The sequence below is a fragment of the Xenopus laevis genome, chromosome 1S, assembly GCF_017654675.1.
Source record: "Xenopus laevis strain J_2021 chromosome 1S, Xenopus_laevis_v10.1, whole genome shotgun sequence".
Lineage (NCBI taxonomy): Eukaryota > Metazoa > Chordata > Amphibia > Anura > Pipidae > Xenopus > Xenopus laevis.
This window is the reverse complement of record NC_054372.1, coordinates 101935035-101957954: the sequence shown is the minus strand read 5'-3', so window position 1 is coordinate 101957954 and position 22920 is coordinate 101935035. Positions and strand designations below refer to the sequence as shown.

The 22920-nt window shown below is 39.4% G+C and overlaps 1 protein-coding gene across 2 annotated transcripts; it reads right to left on the bottom strand.

Annotated features, from left to right (window-relative positions):
- Positions 1 to 380: 380 nt before the first annotated feature.
- LOC108703711 (nuclear receptor subfamily 2 group F member 6) lies at positions 381 to 19227 on the bottom strand. Of its 2 annotated transcripts, none has more exons than XM_018239889.2 (5): positions 18733 to 19227; positions 17510 to 17783; positions 8391 to 8485; positions 2477 to 3004; positions 381 to 2354 (listed from the first exon to the last, which is right to left on the bottom strand). In XM_018239889.2, exons 2-5 carry the CDS (start codon positions 17779 to 17781, stop codon positions 2080 to 2082), a joined length of 1170 nt encoding a protein of 389 aa, XP_018095378.1. In that variant the 5' UTR covers positions 17782 to 17783; positions 18733 to 19227; the 3' UTR covers positions 381 to 2079. The 2 variants fall into 2 exon arrangements, with proteins under 2 accessions (XP_018095378.1, XP_018095377.1); XM_018239888.2 differs by having other exon boundaries at positions 17510 to 17831; positions 18733 to 19225.
- Between the last annotated feature and the right edge of the window lie 3693 nt (positions 19228 to 22920).

Here is a 22920-nt window from a genome sequence, read left to right as displayed (position 1 = left end):
GTGTCTGTCTGGAAGTCTCATATCGATCTTGAAATGTTCAGCAAAAAAAAAAAGGGTTTTGGCAAGCAAGTCAATAAGATTTATGGGCAGCACAGAGACAGGAAAATGTGATGTGAACACAATGGAGACAGCCATGTGGTGACAGATACAGACTTTGAACTTTACAAAAAATGTTGTGTACTTAACCGTTTTATGAAGAACTAAACTAATGAATATTCACCTATTCCTACAAGTAAATCGCGATACATATGGATATATCCATAAAAGTGATTATTTCAAATGGAATCCATTTTAGTTTTTTTGGGGGGTCCTGCAATGACCTTCTTGCACTTTAAAACTATATGGATTTTTTAAGACCTCAAAGCTTGTTTCTTTGAATTCACACACATTTGAAACTGAAGATATAAAGTCTCTTAAAAAAAAAGTTAACATAGATAAAAGAGAGCAACAGATTAGTGTATACACATAAAGTGATGCATTTTAAGTACCATTATCGACACAGCCCTTATAATCTTTTAGGGGTCAGGGCATATGCTCAGATTTGGGGAGAATAGTCACCCGGCGACAAATCTCCTCTTCTTCGGTGCGACTAATCTCCCCAAACTGCCTCCCGTCGGCTAGAATGTAAATAGCCCGCGGGATGACACTCGGAGTGCTTCGTTTCCCAAAGCCGCCCTAGTTTCCTCTAGCAAGCAGGAGGCAGTTAGGGAAGATTAGTCGCACCGAAGAAGAGGAGACTTGTCGTCCGGGCAACTAATCTCCCTGAATCTGAGTGTGTGCCCTGACCCTAAAGGGTATGTTTTATTTTATCTTACTCTCCTTTTCTGATTGAAATCAGACAATAACAATATGACAGCACAAACGCACAAATTATTTTAAGAACTATGGGCCATAGACAATAATCAATGACCTGCAGAATGGTCATGTGAACTATAGCAGAAGATTTTCTTGAGGTGTTGATGCAAGGCCAAACAGAACTCTATCTTGGCTGTTAAAAAAACGCTGACCCTGCACTCACCCGTGTAATGCACCATCTACTGCACAACAAGAACTGTTTCAATTCCAACTTACATGGTTGATTTGCTCCCAAAGATTTTGTACTACACGGTTATAAAAAAAGACTTCATATGAAGGAATTTAGCCATCATTGTTTTTTGGGTTTTTTCTTAGAAAAAAGAGAAGACAAAATTGATTTTTGACCACACTGAGAAAATGCAGGGTAATTAAGGACAGTGACTTACCTTGCACTAATAGGTATCAAAAATGATGTTAAGGAAACAATTTGGTTAGAGCTAGTAAAAGAAAAATATTTCAGAACAAACAATTTCAGAGTAAAGATAAAAAGATAAACTCTATAAGTATTATTTCAGTGTTTCAAACCTTTAAAAGACCTGTACATCAGGGCAAATTAAAAAAAATGGATTGGGAAAGATATGCATTTAAAAAAAAAAATGGCAGTTGATTTCTTAATAATATTACAAGACAATCATGCCCCTGATACACAGCTTCATTTAGTCCTTCCAACACCAGAAGATTTTAAATGGACTTCTCTGACACTGGATTTAACAAGAGTTAAGTGACCATAAAATATGTTCGAAATCAACATCCTCTCCATATTGTGGAAGAAAATCCTGGAAGCTGTATTCAAAGAACAAATCATCTGTCTTCTGGGAAATTAGTGTTCATTCAAGAGGTAGACATGGTGTGGACTAAGATGTATTCTCAGAGGCAGAAAAATCCTTATAGATGAGCACTTGTGGTGATCTAAAATCTTGGTGCTTAAAGTATATTTTAGAGCACCTTTAGAACATCCTACAGTAATCTATCTATACAGGTAAGTAGGAAATGTAGGAGGCATTCTGCCAGTAAGTTTCTTAGCCTTGAAATAACCCAAACACATTATCAACAGAGAGAAAATTCATGGGTCTGTAGACATGTTGTCTCCTCATGAAATTTGGAAGTGCCCTTGTGACTTGCAAAAGAGGTCGAGCCTGAACTCCAGAAACAGGCAAAGGCCTGCCACCAAGTGTCCATGGTGGGGACCAAGTCAATATTATTGCATTCAAGCATCTGGTGATGCTATTGACCAGATGAGTATGGCCAATTAAAACTGCTCCCAGAGAGAAGCATGTCCCTAATAAGTGTTTCTATTGGGGTCTTGCCAACGAGCCTCATGAAGAAGAGCTGAGATATAAGTGATGCAGGAACAGCTCGGAGTGCAGGCAGCCTTAAGAGGAGACGCCCAAAGCGCTGTGGCTGAGAGGGATACTGGGCTCGAACATACTCTGTGAGGGCTACCTGGGCTTTCTCTTGAAGGCTTTCCACATGAGCTGGATCTGTGAGGCCACAGGCATCTAAGATTATGAAAAAAATATTTTAGATCTAGAAGTGAGCTGTGAATACATATATAGATTTAAAAATGGAAAAAATTAAAAGCAACAAACATTCACCCAGATATTATGGAATAAACCCCCACCTGAAGTGAAGAGTGCAATGGCTTTTAAGCAAGCATATTCAGCCGAGTCCACCTGCAGGCGGTTAAGCTTCTCAACCTGGTCCTGGAAGAGACGAATCTGATCCATAAATGAGACGACTCGGTCAGCAGACATTGGAGAAGCATGGAATCCAGCAGCAGCCAAAAGTGGAGCCATGTGAAGTGGAAGAGCAGACTGTGCAGCATTTAGTACAAACAGTTCACTCCAGCTCAGTCGAAGCAAGGAGACCTGATCAGCCATTGCAAGTTCTGGGAAATAGGGGATGCTCCTTGACCACTCAACAGTGCTGAAGAGAAGCCGTGCTGCCAGCTCACAGATATTATCAATGCCCATCACACTACCCTGTTGAGTGTACTGGGAACCATAGCGGGAAGCGGGATATGGTTCAGCTCGCAGAAGTTGAGAGATTAGTTCAGAGACTGGCTGTCCGTTGAAGTACTCGCCTGTTCCTGGAGCAGAAGTGGGACTGGCACTGGAATGTGAAGGTGGGATGCGACCTCGCTGGACAGCTGCAGAAAAAAAAAGAATCTTTTAGTTTTAGAATTTACAACAGTAGCACTGCTTTCTTTTAGCGAGCCCATAGAGACCACATAAAACACTATGCAGCACAACTTACACAAGATAAAAATGGATTCAATGTCATAAAGGTATCCAGAGAGCATGGGGAATTATAAAGCCTTTTTCAAATGATAACTATTATTTATTTAACTTTTTTGCAATTTACCAGGTTACTAGGTATACAGGATGTGGTGTATAAGACAGATTGTTATACATGTTGAAGCAAAGATACTGTACATGTATGAATATACAAATCTATCATCACAATCAGTCTGCCTGGGTTGACAGGGGAAAGTGGAAGTTGTGTATTAAGATGTTTTTGGTGTCTACACTGGCAACTACTTGGATCATATAAACGGACAAGAAGGCATATTAATCCCCAGGGTGTCAATGCTATTACCTTATGCAAAAGATGGAACAAAGTGCAGCGTATGCACAGAGGAAATGAGCAGACTGACATGAAGTGGATTGGCTAGAGGAACACAGAACTTACAACTTTACATCTTGAGGCTGAGGGTACATGAAGAGGACACAAATGGGGATCAGGGACCAATGGTGATTCATATTATTTGCTAAGGGAAAGCATTTTCAGGAGACTAGTCTCTTCATCTGCCATGACACTTATGGAGACCCCCATCCCTTACTACAGTGTGCGGCTTCTTAAAGGAATTCTTGTGCCCAGGATTAAGCCAAACTTAGATTGTGTTCACCCATTTCTCAAAATCAAAGTAATAGCCTTCAGACAGCAGATTCTACAGTGGGGGGGGGGCTCAACCCACCTGCATCTCTTGAAGAACCCATCCCTTACTATAATGTGCGGGTTCCTAAAGGAATTCTTATGCCCAGGATTAAGACAAACTTAGATTGTGTTCACTCATTTCTCAAAAGCAAAGTAATAGCCTTCAGACAGCAGATTCTACAGTGAAAGGGGCTCAACCCTCCTGCATCTCTTGAAGACCCCATCCCTTACTACAATGTGCAGGTTCTTAAAGGAATTCTTGTGCCCAGGATTAAGCCAAAATTAGATGGTGTTCACTCACTCCTCAAAAGCAAAGTAATAGCCTTTAAGCTCGCCATAGATGCAAAGATCCATTCGTACGAATCATCGTACGATCGGACTTTCCCATCTCCCGACCCGCCACTAACCATTCAGATCAAAGTCTTACCAGTCAGATTAGTTAAAGAACAGATCAGCAATGTTCTGCCCCTGACAGCAATCGTACGATATCTATGTCCAACCAAAGTTAGTGACAGTCTCCCACTGAAAATCATATGATCGGCAATACACGCAGAGATATTATCGGCAGCCGACAGAAATTTTCTAACCTGTCCGATCGACCAAACGACTGATCTCCGCCGGACGAAAAATGTCGGGACTCTCCACACACGTTCCGAAAATCGTACGAATCCTCGATTCATACGATCAGATCTTTGCGTCTATGGCCAGCTTTAGACTGCAGATTTTACAAGGAAGGGGGCTCAACCCTCCTGCATCTCTTGACCATGTGCCAGTTTGTTACTGTGTACACTTATTTTTGTCTCTGTTTATATTTATTTTATTGTCCCCCTGTTTGTGTTATTATTGTATTTTGAAAATGTAAAGGGCAGCTTACACAATAGTGCCATATAAATATACATATTCATATGTATTTCTTAATGTCCTAGTTAAAGTATTTGTTGGCCCACCTCTTCTATACTGTTTTTGCATGATTTTTCATCCATTAACATTTAAATTGACTTTTTTTGTTTAAGGAGTTAAAGATGCACAATTGATTGCCAGTTCCAGAGTGGTTACTTTTCAACTTTGTTTCCTAGGAAACATGCCTGATTGTAGTGAACACTCTAGTCTAGCAGCCTTAATTTGCCCCATTTTAAATGAATTCCTGGGATACATCACAAGCAAATAAAATTCTGGAGTAAATTTGGATTGACTACCACCCCAAACAGATTTATATAAAACGTGCAGACTTTCCATCTTTTCCTCAGCTTTGCTGTTTTTTTAAACAAGTTGCTTTGACCACACTTTCTCTCTGGACTACCAATTGAATTATTGTGGCTACCCAGACATTCACTATGATGTGACAATGGTATAACCTCCTTTCTCCTGCAGTAAGTGTTATCTTTCACTTACATGCACTGTTCATTTCTATGCTGCCTCCTCCATAATTTTTCTCTAACCATTCTGCAATAAATAACTTCTGACCTTCTGCTCATACAAACACCCACTACTCCTGTTTATATTATGTATAAAGAGTTTTCTCTCTATAGTAAAGCATTGATGGCCCCTCTCCACCCTACAGATTTTTTCCTCCTCTCTGAACCTATTCAGGCAATTTTAGTCTCTCTCTGACCCTTAACACACACAGCACTGGTCCTTCCTCTTTAGGCTCCACCACTTCATGCCAGACAACAGCATTGGTAGTGCCGGTCTCCCTCCCCCCTGTTCCCTCTAACCCACACAAACAGATCTCTTCTATTTGTATCTAGATAAGCAGTGCTTATTTCTCCTCTCGGACTCCTTCTGTATTTGTGCAAGCACTAACACACACCAAGCTGGCCAGCCCCACATACTCAACACAAACACTGCATGAGCTTTTCAAGATCCCATTTATGAATTCACTGCCCCATGCTGGTATCTATTGTTTCTGTACAAAACTAGTAGTGGCCAAGACCCCACAACAGGCTGAAGTGTTGATGCTTCCATTCTCTAATTCAGCAACTCCACTGTGCAATGTAAAGGCATAGGAATCAGGGTAACAGTTTTACGATTTGCTAGCCAGTGCAATTCTATATTTTCCCATTTTCCTTTAAGAGCTTCTTTGCTGTAGCTGGCTGGAGAAGCTGTGCCATGTATGTCAATAACGGCTGGATTGTCACACGGTGGCACCCTCATTTTTAAAGGGGAACTATAATGAAAATATTAGCTTCCTCATACTGAAAAAATAAACTTTCTAAATACAAGCAATTAAAAATTCTGTATGGTTTCTTAAATAATCACCTTTATATTCACAATCGCTCTCTCAGCATCAGTTTCTCTTCATTCTATCTTCATTCAGGAGTTGGGTGTCAGATGAATGATCCAATATATTTTAAAAGGGGGCTCCCTTTCCTAGCAGATGCATTAGAGCTCATTCAAATCACTGATTCCAGTACAAACAAAATCTAACAAAATAACTGCCTTTTGCACAAATCCTGCATGTAGAGAGACATGATGTTTGGTGATTTTAATACAGTGAGCTCTAATACATCATTTAAGACAGGGGGCCCCAACCTTTTGTTCCCATGAGCCGCATTATAATCTAAAAAGTGTTGGGGAGCAACACAATCGTGAAAGAAGTTCCTGGGGGTGCCAAATGAGGGCTTTGATTGGCTATCTGGCAGCACCTATGTGAGCTAGAACATTACAGGAGGCTCTGTTTGGCAGTACTCCTGTTTTTTTAAACCACCAAAATTTGCTTTCAAGTCTGGAATTCAAAAATAAGCACCTGCTTTGAGGCAGGGGGAGCAAAAGCCAAGGGGTTGGGGAGCAACATGTTGCCCACGAGCCACTGCTTGGGGATCGCTGTTCTAGGCAAAAGGAGCCCCCCAATAAAAGATATATTGATCTAACTGTCAATGATTATCTGACATCCAACTGCTGCATGAAGAATGAAAATCAGATGCTGAGAGAGGAATAGTGATGATAAACTTGATTATTTCAGAAACGATACTTTAGTATTTAGAAAGTTTTTTATTTCAGTATGATGGTTATATTAAATTTTTATTTTCACGATAGTTCCCCTTTAAGCTAAATTATTAAGTGCCAGTCTAAAAGTGAAGATGATTTGCAGAAATGCAATGAGTGACTGAATTACAGCTTTTGTTGTTCAAGGCATCAATATAGAAACTGTGCACCTTCCCTCTGTATCCCACTATTTCTTTGCTCATCCAAACATGAATTTATCCCCATTTCCCTAAGCAGTGGTTTAACATTCCTCCCTCCACTCATTATCTCAGTCCACCTCAATGCCCTAAAGCTGGCCATAGATGCAAAAATTCAGTTGTATTAAACAAAGATTCGTACGATTTTCGAATCGTTTGTGGAACGTCCTGATTTTTCGTGTCATGGTGATCAGTCATTTAGTGGATCAGTCAGGTTAAAAGATTTGTCAGCTACCAACCTGCATGTATTGCTTATAGGACGATATCAATGGGTGACTTTTACTGCTATTTGTCGGACATAACTTTTGTACAATTGCCGTCTGTCAATTAATGGCCAGAACATAATCTGATTTATTATATTTCCTACTTATGTGACCTGGTTAGTAGTAAATTGGCAGACTGAAACAACTGATCGTTCGTTGTATAAAGATAAAATCTGCATGTCTATAGCCAGATTTAGGTCAGTGTTGGTTCTCCCCGCCCCCTGCTCTCAAACTTGGTTCAATCCATGGCTGGTTGGAATGTGCTGAACTAAGGATATGGCAACAGAAAGGATGGGGGGGAACTTTTATTTACTTTTTGATGCCTGAGTGCTTAAGATTCATGCAAGCATGAAAAAATTGCACAGTCAAAGCTTATCAAATAAGTGTAGAGGAACACAGAAGAGGAGGAAAAGCAAATGGGAAAGGCACCAGGGTATTTGTGTTGGGGGGTTACAAACCGGACAGAAAAATGAACAGGCAAAAAGAAAATTAGAAAAACAGGTATTCCCCAGAAAGTAACTGGGGAGGCAGAATACCGTGGAGGAAAATTTTGTTGAGATTGAGGCAAAGGAAACATGGTAAAAAACGAAATGAAAAAAATTAAACCTGGAAGTGTAAATTTGTCACAAAAGATTGTAATAAAAGAACCACCATACAACTCACCTCTAATCTTCACCCCCCTCCCAATTCCACACTCAACAAACTCGCCCTCCCTACAGAAATAAAAAATGTGGTTACATGCACAACATTCATTCAACATGTGATTCATAGCGGTGACCTTTATCTGGAAGGAGGTCACAAGATCACATGACAAGTTGTTCCCAGTTCTCACCTGCCCATTCTTCTCATACACAACCTGTCCCTGGCGGCTAATCCTGCTAATCTCCATTTTAACCCTTCATGCCTTGCCAGATAGAAAATAAGCATAGGCAGAGACACCTAATGTCCCAAAAAATAGTTCACGCATATGTCAGTACTATGTAAGATTATGCAGTTTTAACCGTAACTCCAAAATGTCTAGTTTGGCCTATCTTATGTGTGGCTGTCGAGCCAGGTAAACATGGCCTAAGCATAAAAGGGTGGCGTCAGAACAGGAGGCTATATGGTGCATATAAATGCCTTTTGATGGCAATGTAGTCTAATTATAACATACCTTCTTTCCTCATGCCCACTCTGAAGCACTTCTTCAGTCGGCAGTACTGACACTGGTTTCGGTGATGCTGATCAATCTGACAATCCCGGTTTGACCTATACAGACATAAACCACTTTAAAAGACCCCAAGAACACCAAGCTTTGTAAATGCAAATATTATGGCACAAGTTTTGGAATACATACTTAAAATAATCTTTAAAGTGTACATTTGCATAAAAAAACAGAAAAACACAAGTCATTATTGCAAGAACATATCAATATGTACAGAGTATTTTATTTATAAGGAGCCACCTTTTTCAAAAACTAGTAGTGGCGAGAAAACAGGACTCCATGTCTCAAAATGAAAATATCTTTCGATCATGGGGAGTCACGATCAGTAGATCTCTGTTTGTTGTTAAAGTTGACCAATCCAAAAGAACCAAGAAGCATTTGCTTAGCTGGCCCAAAAGCAACCCTGGTAAATCCACCAAGCTGTTCTTATCAAATGTGAAAAAACAAATTTAGCCCAAGACTTGAGGCTGTATAGGAAGAACTAACCAACTCATGATTATAGTCAGTGACAACTGTTTCAATATGTTCCTTTGGGAATGGCATGCACTAGACTGCTGACAGCTAACAGAAGTCACTTTTACTGGCTTAACACCTGATAGACATTTGGGCTTCCATAAGGAATAGAAATTCATGTAGAGATGATAGCTAGAGAATAGCAGGTGTGCCCAATATATTTATTGACATATAAACTTATAACATGGTTCACTAAACAGTCATATTATAAGAGAAGAGTTAAAAATTCCTTATTCCCTCTACTGACTGGCTTGTATGCTACAGGAATATTGATGTTTGTATGTATGATGTAAAAATCTGCTAAGACTCAGACCCCAGCTGCCTTGCAGTATCCTGGACCAGCCAGGGGTTGCCACAACACCATCAATATGTTTCCAGAACACCGCATTTATAGGCTCCATATGAAAAAAAAAAAACAATTGTGCTAATTTTTTATTGGGAGATCATGATATCAGTGCTTTGCTTAAAGACAAACTATACCCCTCAAACAATGTAGGTCTCTGTAAATATATATATATATATATATATATATATATATATATATATATATATATATATATATATATATATATATCCGGCTTCATGTGAAAAAAACTATTTTCATAATAATATACTTTTTAGTAGAATGTGCCATTGATTAATCATAAATAAAAAACTGCCATTTTAAAAAAATAAGGGTAGCCCCCTGGGATTGTATGATTTACAGTGCACATAAACAAGCCATACATATTAGGTCACATGAGCCAAAATGCTCAGGTATTCATTTTGGGGATATAGTTTTCCTATATATAAAAAAAAAAGTCACACATCAGATAAAAAAAAAAAGTTAATCTCTTCATCCATATGGGGTTAAGTTAAATAAAACAGTGTGTTGATGAAACTTGGGAAAGGGTGCAAAGGTCAAAAAATAATGAACTCCTGGCCAAGAATTCAAACAAGCTGTACAAATAAGTGGTAGGTTCAAAGAGCAGAGAACAAGCTGAGCGTATTCAAAAATGCAAAAAGGCACATCTTAACTGAAAAATTAAGAAACAAGGAACAAACAGGCAGTATGTAATGGGCAGATGAGACACCTCAATTTGTTCCTGTAGAATAAGACCAAATATATGCATGTGGTGATGACAGACCCCAGAAAAATTACTTATATCAGTTAATAAATGAAATGAATAGACCAAAAGACTAGGAAGCCAAATGATGCTTTTGGGCCTCTGCACCCTGTCACCTTTGGCTTAACAGCACCCATGAAAACAACAGACAAGACCAGTGGTACTTCCAGTGGAGATGACTGCTCTCTAAAGCTGGCCATAGATGTGCAGATTTTAGCCTCATATCCGACAAACGATCGTACATCGCAACCTTCCATCTTGAAAATAACCGTTCAGATTAAATTAAGTAGTAAAAGAACAAATCAGACAATGTTCTGTCCATGACGGCAATCTTGAAAGTTATGGTGGACAAATAATCGTGACAGTCATCCATTCATATTGTCAGAAATATTATAATTAGCCGACAGAAATCGACTGATCGCCATGGTACAGAAAATGTTAGGACGATCCACACAAAGCCCAAAAGTCGTCGGAAGCAAATTGTATCTTTTTATCTTTGCGTCTATGGCCAGCTTTAGGCAATGGTTGTCATGGTGGTTCAGCCTCTGATCAGGGCGACAGAGTTGCAAAATAGTGTGTTCTACTGGCCCAAAACATGCATGTCAGTCAGATTCAGGCCAACAAATTGCTTCAACAGAAATGGAGAATGTCGGTGGGTGGCATGCCTGACTCTCCCCCACCTACAGCTGCCTCTCTTGCCACACCTCCTTGTTCCAACCTGGCATTTTTGTGACCATGTGACACTGGATTTTAGTTTAGCATTTTCAACATTTTAATATTATTTGTAAATGTAATTGCAATTAAAAGGATTTGTTTATCTGTTCTCTTTTTGGGACTCTTCAAACCATATAGCTCTCCCCCAGGAGATTTACAAATTACCTTAAAAAACAGCTGAAAATGTTTTATGGATGTAGATTGGAAAGCTGTTTGGAATTAAATTTCTTTTAATATGCACAAAACAGATGAGAAGTTCTCATAATAATAATTAGAGACAACGTTATCCAAAAAATAAAATCTCAAGGACATGAGCCATGAGTACTGATAAAGTCAAACTGTGACCCTTACAAGAATTTGTACAAAGGCCACAGCCACACATGGATGACTAAGCCATAGTTCAACAAGTATTTTCCTAGGAACGCCAACGTTAGCATTCCTTCCAGAGTCTCAGCTGACATTCTTGCTCATTTTGCTGCAGTCACAGGAACACTCTGCAATATCTGGACCATGCCTAAAGATTGAATAATTACACCAAAAAAATAAATTGTAGCCATAACACTGGACAGTCCTAGTGATAAGCAATTGGCTAGTCATGGCTTTTGAAGGGCCATAGGGATGTCCCAGAGGGTCCCAGGCACCTCTATGTGCATATTGTCCTACACGTATGTCAAGCAATATGCATATATCACTGAGAAGATTCCTACAATTGTGTGCATAAGAAAACATCTACAGTATATTGAGGTATGCTTATGTGCCATGCTTCAATTAAAAGTTATCAAGCGCATATAGTATTTCACAATAAAATGGCACCAAACGTGTCCTTGGGAACAAATATGTTCTATGCATAATGACCATCTTGGTGGTCACTTACGAGTCCTTTTAACTGTGAGCTCTTGTGAGCAGGGCTCTCTGATTCTATTTTTATTCTGCAACCCTTGTTTGTAAAATAAAATCCTGTTTATTCTAAACAACAGTAAAGTGCTAAGTAACTTGTCGATGAAAAATGATGTGTATGTATGAACCTGAAAGCTCAAGAAGTTATGTCAGAATGTAAAATTTACAGCAACTAGCTAGGGACTAAATGATCTGGGAATCAACCCACTGAGCTAAAATAAATAAGACCCTCCAAAATCTAATTTTCAAGCAGACTTGAAATCCCTTGAAATTCCCTGACCTAGAAACTACAGTAGCTTACTGTGGACATTAAATAACACTTATTTGCATATCTGCATTCAACATGTATGTGGAAGCTGTCATATTGTTGGCAAGGTATTTTTATTTAGCAATTTAGCATCAAATAATGTACAGGCAGTAGTATGGCACCCCAGTTACATAAATGCAGATAGGAAAGCAAGGTGATTTTTGTTCTTGGAAAAGTATAGCAAGGGCAAGATAGTTCCAAACTGCATGCATAGTCATTAAACCACGCCCACTTACTTGTGTCTGGCTCAAATTGTCGCTTGCCAGTTTGACCCTAAAGCATCATAAAGGTTACTTTTGTTTAGAGCATTCCATTAGAAGTTAAAGTAGAGATTCAGTAAGGGACTGTTGGCATAATGCAGAGTAAAAGCTTGACAAACCCCAGGATTAAGGTTGCTATTATTTCCAAAATATGGATACATGTAATTATTAGAATGATCACCCTGGCAATTAGCACTTCCTATATCTTAAAGACAGAACATGCATGGATGGCAAATTTGCCCATATAAGAGTCTCACACATCCTCAATAGGAATGTGCCCAGTAGCTTTGATTCACGCCCACTGGTTTTATATGTTTTTCACAACTTCTCTTTATGGTTAAGTGTCCCTTTTTTACATCCCATCTTTACATCTATTTATTATCACTAGGTGTCTCAGCTGCGAAGTTAACAAACAGTGCAAAGTGTATTAATTGAATACAAATTGCCATGTTTTTTTCCCCCCAGAATTCCAACTAAATCAGTCACCTGCTAAGTAGAATGTGGCAAATCTGTGTATACAAATACAGGCAAATTAGAATACTTTCATGAATTGTATGCAGGCTGCAATGACCAGTGTATATGTGTCAATACATGTAAAGGCATTGGAGTTGCATCTATAGGTGCAACCTGGTCATTATAGATTTTCTAGCATCTTTTTGTCATTGCATGCTGTTTACCATTCTCAAAATGGCTCACCATGGTTCAAAAGGTTACAACTAGAGTAGGTTTGCAAATTAGCACAGTGAATATAAACTGCAGGAATAAATAATATATATTAAATATTTATAAAATAATATATTATAATAATAAGTCTCTATGCTTTACACTGCCCACCATCGAATACAGAGGGACTTCAAGTCCCAGAATACATAACTTCAACATGGAATTAGTTGTAAAAGGGGTAAATGGTTCAGCCAGGAGAACATTGAAACAGTCAGAGGTAGACTTTTATCATTTCCTCTCAATATATGTAATCAGATGTCTGTGTAAAAATATATATACATTTATATGTGGCAGTTTAGATAGTGTTTATGCGCCTTTTTTTTTTTTTTTAACAGAAGACCAACTGAATGGGCTCATGTCAATAAAGGGAGATATTTTCCTTTTTAAAAATAATCTTGTATTTGTTTCAAAGAATAATATGTGATAAGTAGTAATGTAGATTAGCTTGTAGGATAATAGATTTAACTTACATTTTAAAATAATAAACTCGCTCTTTTGCTTACAAACAGTCATCCAATTAGATCCCTCCTTACATTCATGAAACTAGAGTTCTGCCATGCATTATGGCTAACTAGTATAGCTCAATTATTATTGTCCTTAAAAAACATACAAACCCCAGTGGTCAGAGATTGTATCTGAAACCCATTATTTAGATCACTGCAGGATTTAGCTGTAATTAGCAAAGAGAAGATTATTATGCCTTATATAGCACCATCTTTTCCACCAGTGTTTAAGGGTTGGGGCAGACAGGCAGATTCGGGGAGATTTAGTCGCCTGGCGACTAATCGCCTCTTCTGCGGGGCGACAATCTCCCCAAACTGCCTTCCGCCTGCTTGAATGAAGAATCGCCTGCGCTAATCGAAGCACCACGAGTGCATTAGCACAGGCGATTCTTCATTCAAGCAGGCGGAAGGCAGTTCAGGGAGATTGTCGCCCCGCCAGATGACTAAATCTCCCCGATTCTGCCCCAACCCTTACAGAGATTGCTTATCTTTTAAATGATAAAAATAAGTTTAACAAAGCACAGTTCGTCTTTACCAAACTTATTTTAAAATAGTACACCAAAAATATCACTTTTGTCAATTGCTTTCTTTTATTTTTACCATTTTTGTACTAAACCACAACCTGAATGGTTTTCTCCTCTCTGATATCCCCCAATAGTTAATAAGCAAGGTTAAACCAGGTGTGTCAAATGACATGGAGTGCCAAGTGGAGTAGTTAAATATCAGTGAGGGCTATTTAAAGGGATGGGGCACATATACAGTGGGTTTGTAATATGTTATATACAAGTGGTAAACTCCTTTTCGTGTTGCACCAATCATAGTAGCATAGTAAGTTAGGATGAAAAAAGACACACGTCCATCAAGTTCAAACTTTTAACTTTTTTTAACCTGCCTAACTGCCAGTTGATCCAGAGGAAGGCAAAAGGCCCCATCTAATGTCTCTCCAATTTGCCTCAGAGGGGGAAAAATTCCTTCCTTACTCCAAAATGGCAATCGGACTAGTCCCTGGATCAAATTGTACTATGTGCTATCTTTCATAACCGTGTATACCCTCACTTGCTAAAAAGCCATCCAACCCCTTCTTAAAGCTATCTAATGTATCATCCAGTACAACTGATTCAGGGAGAGAATTCCACATCTTCACAGCTCCCACTGTAAAAACCCCATCCGAATATTTAGGCGGAACCTCTTTTCCTCTAATCGGAATGGGTGACCTTGTGTCAGCTGGAAAGACCTACTGGTAAATAAAAAAATATTGATAAATCTTGGGTTCATTGTGCACTAAATTTATGGATGCAGTTTATAATGAGCCCCAAATACATGCTGCTGTACAGGTTTATACATAACTTGATACTGACATTTCTCAGCAGTGGTAGCTTCAGTCCTTACTGAACATGCTCAACTAATGTAACAAATTGTAACAAGCTGTGCACCAAACTACCATAAAATGTTACGGTTTAGTTTCCTATACGGTTTAGTAAAAATGTTTACCGAATAAAAAGGTATTTAGTGTTAAATACTCCACTACCAACTGCCTGAATGTGTGCGCGATGATCTCTTTATATTTATTTCAGAGCATAATAGTTGCAGTTCCAGTACCACTGAAAATCCAGGTTGCAAACAAGATACTCATAAACCAAACAAGGTAGACCAGACAAGGTAAAACCATTACATTTAATGTAAATTTGTAGAGAAGACCTCCCTATTTGGCCAAATCAACCACTTGGTACATACCTAAGCACTGTCCGTAATGTTACCTTGATAGGTTCCTAGACCAGTACCTTTTTATTATGCAATACTAAATGGGATTTTTTCAGCACCTAACAAAATCACATCAACACCCCAAATCAATCCCTGCCATTCCCCACTGCTATCACCAGCATCACCTTGATTACTGTCGACTATCAAGCCATTAACATCTATTTTTTAAGTCAAGAAGTTTACTTTAATGTAAGAAAACACTTAAAAAACATTTCTGCAAAGCTGTGTAAAGAGATGCAACTACAGCAGGCCACACACAAAAAGATCCACTAACAAATATCAATGCTCCAATGCAGTTATCAAATGACAGAATTTGGAAAACCTTATAAATAGATATATGGCAGACCCACGGTTTTATACATTGGCCAACTCGCTCAGGAGTGGAAATTAAATTCACCCCTTAAATGGTCAGCTTCCATAAAACAACTTATAGTTTAATGTTACACACATACCCCACTTTAAACTGGACAAAATTTCTCAAGTCCCCTATCAGGCTGAAATATTCTTAAAGAGATTGATTTAGCATGTTCAATTGTTTTGAGACCATTATATCTTATATAAATAAAACAAATGACAGAGAGCAGGAGTTAGTCACTCTCTCATTACATGGTTTATTTTGTTCTACAACACTGGCCTTGACTATACAAATAAGACACTGGTGTGCAACCTTTTCCATCAATGGTCCATTTATCTAGATCTACACGTCACTTGACCAGCCCTATTGAAAGTTGGTGTCATGCTATTGAATTCTCATGCAGGCTAGGGGCCATAAAATGACCTTGAAGGACTTCCAGCTGACATAAGATATCAACTCACTTTTTTTTCCATTTTCTAACTTTACTTGCGTGCAATGGGTGCCACACGCAATTTTAAAGCAGTATACATTCATATACTGTATATATAAATCTATTGCCTCATTGAAACACACGGACCAAACCTAAATACATTGTGTTACCTTTCAATGCATGTTTAGGGCTGAATATTTAAAAACTTACTGTACTCTGTATATTTCAAGAACTTTCACACAAAAAAAGGCTTAACAGACTTTAATATATGACATCATTATTCTAACATGATTTATCACAATCACCTCTGCAGGATGTATGTTAATCTGGCCCTTACACAGATGACAACTAACTTTTTCCTGACCTTCAAGACCTGTTATGGAAATAAAAAGTGATGGCTCAGTTGTTAAGTCACTGGACTATGACTCAGGGAGGCCTTGGTTTGATGTCTCTTGCCAAGTCCTTGAACAAATCCCTTGATTGAACCAAAACTACTGTACAATCTCTTGTTTCAAATATCATGTGTTCATCACTACAAATAACTTGTGTGTTTTTTTTTAAATTCTGTATAAGGCTACAATACATTCATGTAACTTTATTTCTCCTGTTTATAATACAAAGCAAAATCCAAGTGAAATATCAAAACCACATAGTCATATAGCACAATCTCTCTACGGCAAGTTGCACAAGTCAAGTCCAGCAGACAGCAACTACAGCAGGATAACAGACCTTAAAAAGTCCTTAGCACAACAGCTTACAATCCAGGACAGGACTAAATGTGGCCATATAATTCCAAGGCCCTTAGCCATAACAAACGTATTTGCATGATATCATTAATTTAGAATAGTTTGGCTTGCAAACATATGGCTTAGTGGATATCTGCAATTCATGTACGAAGTTGTATTTTTCCAGTGGCAGCTTTAAATTATTCTGAACTCTAGCATATTTTTGAGTGATGACACAACCCTCTCAAGTTCAGCCATTGAGACCACTTCAGCTCCTATGTCTCTCAACCATACTATTACATTAGTACAGTTCATATTTGTGAATATGGAAATATTTTAAATATTTTATATTTATTTTGGGGAGCCCTGTTCTACACTGTAACAATGACCTTTTCAAAATGCTATGTTATACAAACAATGATATTAATAAATAATTAATATTACTGAACATTATTTTCACACCCTGTAGAAAAAAAGCAAGTGAGATGTATGGGAAATTCTCTATATTAAGCCAATGACCTAATAGCAAAAACAGGCCTGACTAGACTAGAACTAATGTAGAATTATTACTCCACACCATCCATTATACATTCTAACGGAGATAGCATGGTGTTCCTGCCACAGCAGGAACACAGTATCTATATAACTGTTACTCTTAATAGTATAATTTAAAAATAAATGGTTGAACATATTCAGCAGCACTGCTATGAGAAATTGACAATTAGTAATACAGCAGCAAGAACATTCTATACGACAATTCATAAGGATACTAACCTACACGTGTAACTGAGGTTCCTGCGGATACTCCTTTTAAAGAAACTTTTGCATCCCTCACAGGTGAAAACCCCGTAATGCTTCCCGCTGGATTTATCTCCACAAACCACGCAGTCCACTTGGATCCCTGGGCGTTCTTCATCACCCTGCTCGGGGTCACTCATTCCTCCCTGAGGTGAGGCCTCTTCTTCTTCAGAATTCCTGGGGTATCCCTTCCCCACACCATTAGTGTCTCCGTTGGGGTCTCCCCAGCCCCCAGACACCATGGCCATACCAGCACCAAATAAACAAAATAAAAAATAATAAAAAAAATGTCTGGAAACTGAGAAGGAGGAAAACAGGATTAGATATTTTAAACTCCACCAAAATATTCAATTCAACACTATCATTAGAGGAATATCTATGATACTAATGTATGGTTTAGAGCAGAATGTGAGTGCACATAGAAAGAGAAGTCTCCTTAGAGTCTCACAGCACATGTATGAGAGATATGGAGTGTTGACAGGTTGGAGAAAGAGGTTTACGGCTTGTGTTATAAAGCTGTTGTGCTGAAAGAAAGTGACACTGGAGCAGCTTGTGAAAGAGGTCATGGATGTTGTAGGTCCCATGCCCTTCCCTGTTTGGACTGCCTGGGTTACAGAAACAAGAAAGACCGGTTGAGTGAGGTCTAACAGGATGGAATGGAATAGAGCAGCCCTGAGGGATGTTTTGAGAAACGACAGAGCTGGCTTAGTATAAAAAGCCAGGGTGTCTCCAGGGTGAATAAAAGTTGCTTTTTCCTTTTTTTTTTAAATGTGAATTTAAGGAGAGTTCCAGGTCTTTGGCATATAAGGTCACAATAAATGGCAGGTTATGTGCTGTGAGGGTCAGCTGCAGCAGGGAAGCAGTGTATGTACAAGGCCTAGGTGGGAAGGAGACGAAGGAAGGGAAATAAGAGGGAAAGGAGTTGAAGGGTAAGGCAGATGAGTGGAGGGGCGAGTTGCCAGGCATGTGACTGCTGCAGACAGTATGAGGGGTTTGTGAGAGGGACAGTATACTGGTTATTCAGTGATTGCTGTGGAGAAGTGGTACAGACGATGTGTAGTTTGAGGCGGCTCTTGCAAAGCCCGTGCGATTGATCGCTCTAGTTCAGAGGTGTGCGTGCTACTTGCCGAGCATAGGATCGTGCATAGAATGAGTTAGGGGAAATGTGGACAGTGAGCCCTGCTGTACAGGAGAGATACCTATGGCCACCGGCAGCAGGATCGGCTGCTCCTCAGCCCGCCCCAAAGGCTGCAGTTACCCGGTGAAACCCATCTTCGATCGCCCCACGTCCAGCGCCCGGTCCGGAGTGAGGCCGATGAGAGCATAGAGGGCGGAGACTTGCAGGCCCCTCCTCAGCTTGTGACACCGGGGAGGAGGATCCTAACCCAGGGAGGAGAGACGAGTCACAGGCCGTGAGCTGAGAAAGCCATGTGGGACGACTGTGGCCCAGCTAGGGCACATTTGTATTATTATTATTATTAGTATAGTAACTTTGTGGGGCCTGCTGTACATATACGTGCTGTTAATAGGCGACTTGGGAAAGCAAATACGCAGTGCTCCAACTGTTGCTGAACGGCGACTGTAATCATGGCCAGCAAATTGTGCTACTTCTTTGTCGGCTGCTTCCTCTTCCGCGAAGCCTCGTACAAGCGGCTGCTGCCAAGTCATTTGTCCCTGCGAACTAGCGGTAGGCAGAAGATGCACGTATCTAATAAACAGCCTGAGATACCCCTCGTCCCGCTCTTTGATTTCAAAGGCTGCAGGCGCATGCGCGGGCCGGGGCACACATTTCAGTCAATTTTTCATTTTTTCACTATTTTTGTGTGTAATGGGCTTATGGCTCTCAAAACATTTAGGACAGAAAAAACACACCAACACCGGTTGGCCACAATGAAAATGCAAGCTATCTGGTGATAACATCCCACGTGTATAAGTCACTGTCGACTAGAGTTGCCACCCCCACCCCTACTGTCTACATGAAACCTGGTAATGTCAACTTGGAATGGCCGAGCACAGAGTCAGACTAGGACACCAGGGGCCCACCAAAATACCTTAGATCAGGGGCCCACTCTCGGTACTATTATTCCTCTCCTCAGGCAACCTCTATTCTGCTAGTCTCTTATCTTTACATGCTATAATCTATTATTCAATCTATTTAGTCTTTGTTCTCCTAGAAATAGGGAATGGCCATGAAATATGCCAAATGTTTTGAAGCAGGAGGGCCCACTGACACCTGGGCCCACCGGGAGTTTTCCTGGTATCCCTGTGGGCCAGTCCGACACTGGCCGAGCATTATTAGGCAAGATAGCTAACAATCTACTAGTAACACCAGTGGGTTTTTTTTGGCACCATTGTTATGTCAATATGAAGCAAAATACTTGCTTGCTAGTAATCAATTGGATTTATCCAATGTCATTCCTTCCATCCTTCTCCCAACCTGCCACTAACTATTCAGATCAAAGTCTTACCTTTCAGATCAAATAAAATAGTTAAAGAACAGATCAGCCAATGTTCTGCCCCTGACAGCAAACGTACAATATCCATGTCTGACCAAAGCTAGTGACAGTCTCCCACTGAAAATCATACGATCGGCAATACATGCAGAGATATTATCGGCAGCCGACAGAAATTTTCTAACCTGTCTGACCGACCAAACGACCGATCTCCGCCGGCGACAAAAATGTCGGGACTCTCCACACACGGTCCGGAAATCTTACGAATCCTCGATTTGTATGATCGTATCTTTGCGTCTTTGGCCAGCTTTACCCTAGCAACCATGCATTGATTTGAATAAGAGACAGGAATATGAATAGGAGAGAAGCTGAATAGAAAGATGAGTAATATAAAGTAGCAAATCAATTTGTAGCCTGACATCTTTTTTTTTAGATTGGGTCAGTGGCCCCCATTTGAAAGCTTGAAAGAGTCAGAAGGCAGCAAATAATTCAAAAACTGCAAAAAATAAAGGCTTGAAAAAGATGCATAGAATTAGCCATTTGTACTAATAAAACATACTGCCCCCCACATGGTTACTTTTGCAGCACCAGAGGGGGTCCGCTTGAGGCTCAGGGTAGTGGCACACGGGAAGATTTGTCACCCGGGTTTTTAAAAAGCAAGTTTTGACAACAAGTCGACCGTCTTTCTGCAAGGCAAGATTTCTGGCTATTTCACCTTCCAAGCGATTCATAACCCATTATAGAACATGCTATATTCTCCACCCACACAGGAAACGGAAATGTTCTACCTTTAACATAATTGCGTGTTGCATAGTTTCTCCGCATGTTTATATCACAGCTAGTGCAGAGAGCACAGTTGCTTTCTCTGCCCTAAAAGAAACAAATTATTCATTCAGGCATAATTTAACCACCATTGAATTGTAACAGTAATGTCTGCCCTTTTTAAAAATGATCATCACCAAGTCAAAAAAGAGACTGCACTCCAGACCCAAATATAGGGTTCCTGTTTCAGTTGGATGATTTTCACATGTCGTTTGTAGCTACTCAATGTAATAAAGTCACTTTCAAGCATAATTTTAAACAAACAATACACAGTGAAGGCCCAGTATGGCAGTAACCCTAGGGTAAATGATATGGCTAAATATGCAGATTGATTTCTGTCAATCAAGATCTATGACCGAATGGACAAGAGAGAGAACAAGGGGAATAGTTATTATCCTTCATGCAGAGTGTATAAATGATCAGCGGATGTACATGCCAACATGGTGCATCATCAAATTAAATTTTCAAACCTGCCCAATCAACATACCATTCATAATGCATAGTTCATCAGTATTGGCCATGTTTGCCCCTTGGACAAGTTAGAGCATATAATTGTAGACTACACAAAGAGTGTCATATAGAAACTATTATAAAGCCTAGAACATACATAAAAATGTTCAGTTACTAGTGCTGCTCCAGCAGACTTCTGCACTGAAATCTCTCAATAGAGCAAAAAGATTTTTTTATATTTCATTTTGAAATCTGACATGGGGCTAGACATATTGTCAGTTTCCCAGCTGCCCCCAGTGATGTGACTTGTGCTCTGATAAACTTCAGTCACTCTTTACTGCTGTACTGCAAGTTGGAGTGATATCACCCCTCCCCCCCCACCATCCTAACAACAGAACAATGGGAAGTTAACCAGATAGCAGCTGCCTAACACAAGATAACAGCTCCCTGGTAGATCTAAGAACATCTTAATCTTAATAGTAAAATCCAGGTCCCAGTGTGACACATTCAGTTACATTTAGTAGGAGAAACAACAGCCTGCCAGAAAGCAGTTCCATTCTAAAGTGCTGGCTCTTTCTGAAAGCACATGACCAGGCAAAATTACCTGAGATGTCTGCCTACACTCCAATATTACAACTAAAAACAATACGCTGGTTCAGGAATGCAATTTTATATTGAATTATTTGCAATGTAAACAGTGTAATTTAGAAATAAAAACTACATCATAAAAATCATGACAGAATCCCTTAAACCTGCAGTCCTGGATTGTTATTAAAATGTCAAGACTTTCTCTTTGATCTCCTGCACTGAACATCCGAAAAAAGATGCAATGTTTCTAAAACTGAGGCTTTTGTCAGATAGCCCAGAATGGCAGGTGCACGTAGATACATTTGTAACAATTTAAGATAAACATGTGCAGCTTAAAGGGCAATTCACTTCATTAGCAATACTGTTATAACACGTAAAACCTGAATCCTAAAACCCCCAGAAATGTGATCAAACTTTCTGTAACCTGCCAAATTTGGTAAAAAGGATGTGGTATTTAGGGATGTGGCCATAAATGGGCATGGTCCAAAAAAATGTTGCCGCGCTACGTGCAGCAAATGTTTTTCACCCACTTTCTTTTTACCAAATGTTGGGAGGTATGCTAGAAGAACAGTATGAAGTCTCATTAAATGGAAGTTAACTTCATAGGAATAATTTCAAAGGAGAATGCTGGCATCATCAAGGATTACACTTGGCTACAAACTTTACAGTCGTTTTACCATTTCCCGTGGTGAGTGTGTTCCTGCACATGTCCAGAGGTTATCCATTCTTATCAGTGGCAGGCGGGGGGTGCAGTAAGAAAAAATGGTTTAAAGGTCTAAATAGCAAAACATTGTAAAAAAAAGGTTACACTAAAGATGTGTAAAAGGTCACTGCATACAATATTTACTTAAATGGATGTAATAATTCTAAATAAGGCTAGCATTTTCCAGATGATCAAACATAACCCACATAAACAGAACTTCACAAAGATTATGGCATGTTTTGGGCAATATTGATTCCATAGGTCTATACTCATGCTCAATTTCAGTTGTTTCCAAACTGTGCGCTGGTTGGGGAACTATAAGCATAAGTTGGGATGAATTCTTTACTTTACTGTTCTGGGTAGAGAAAATT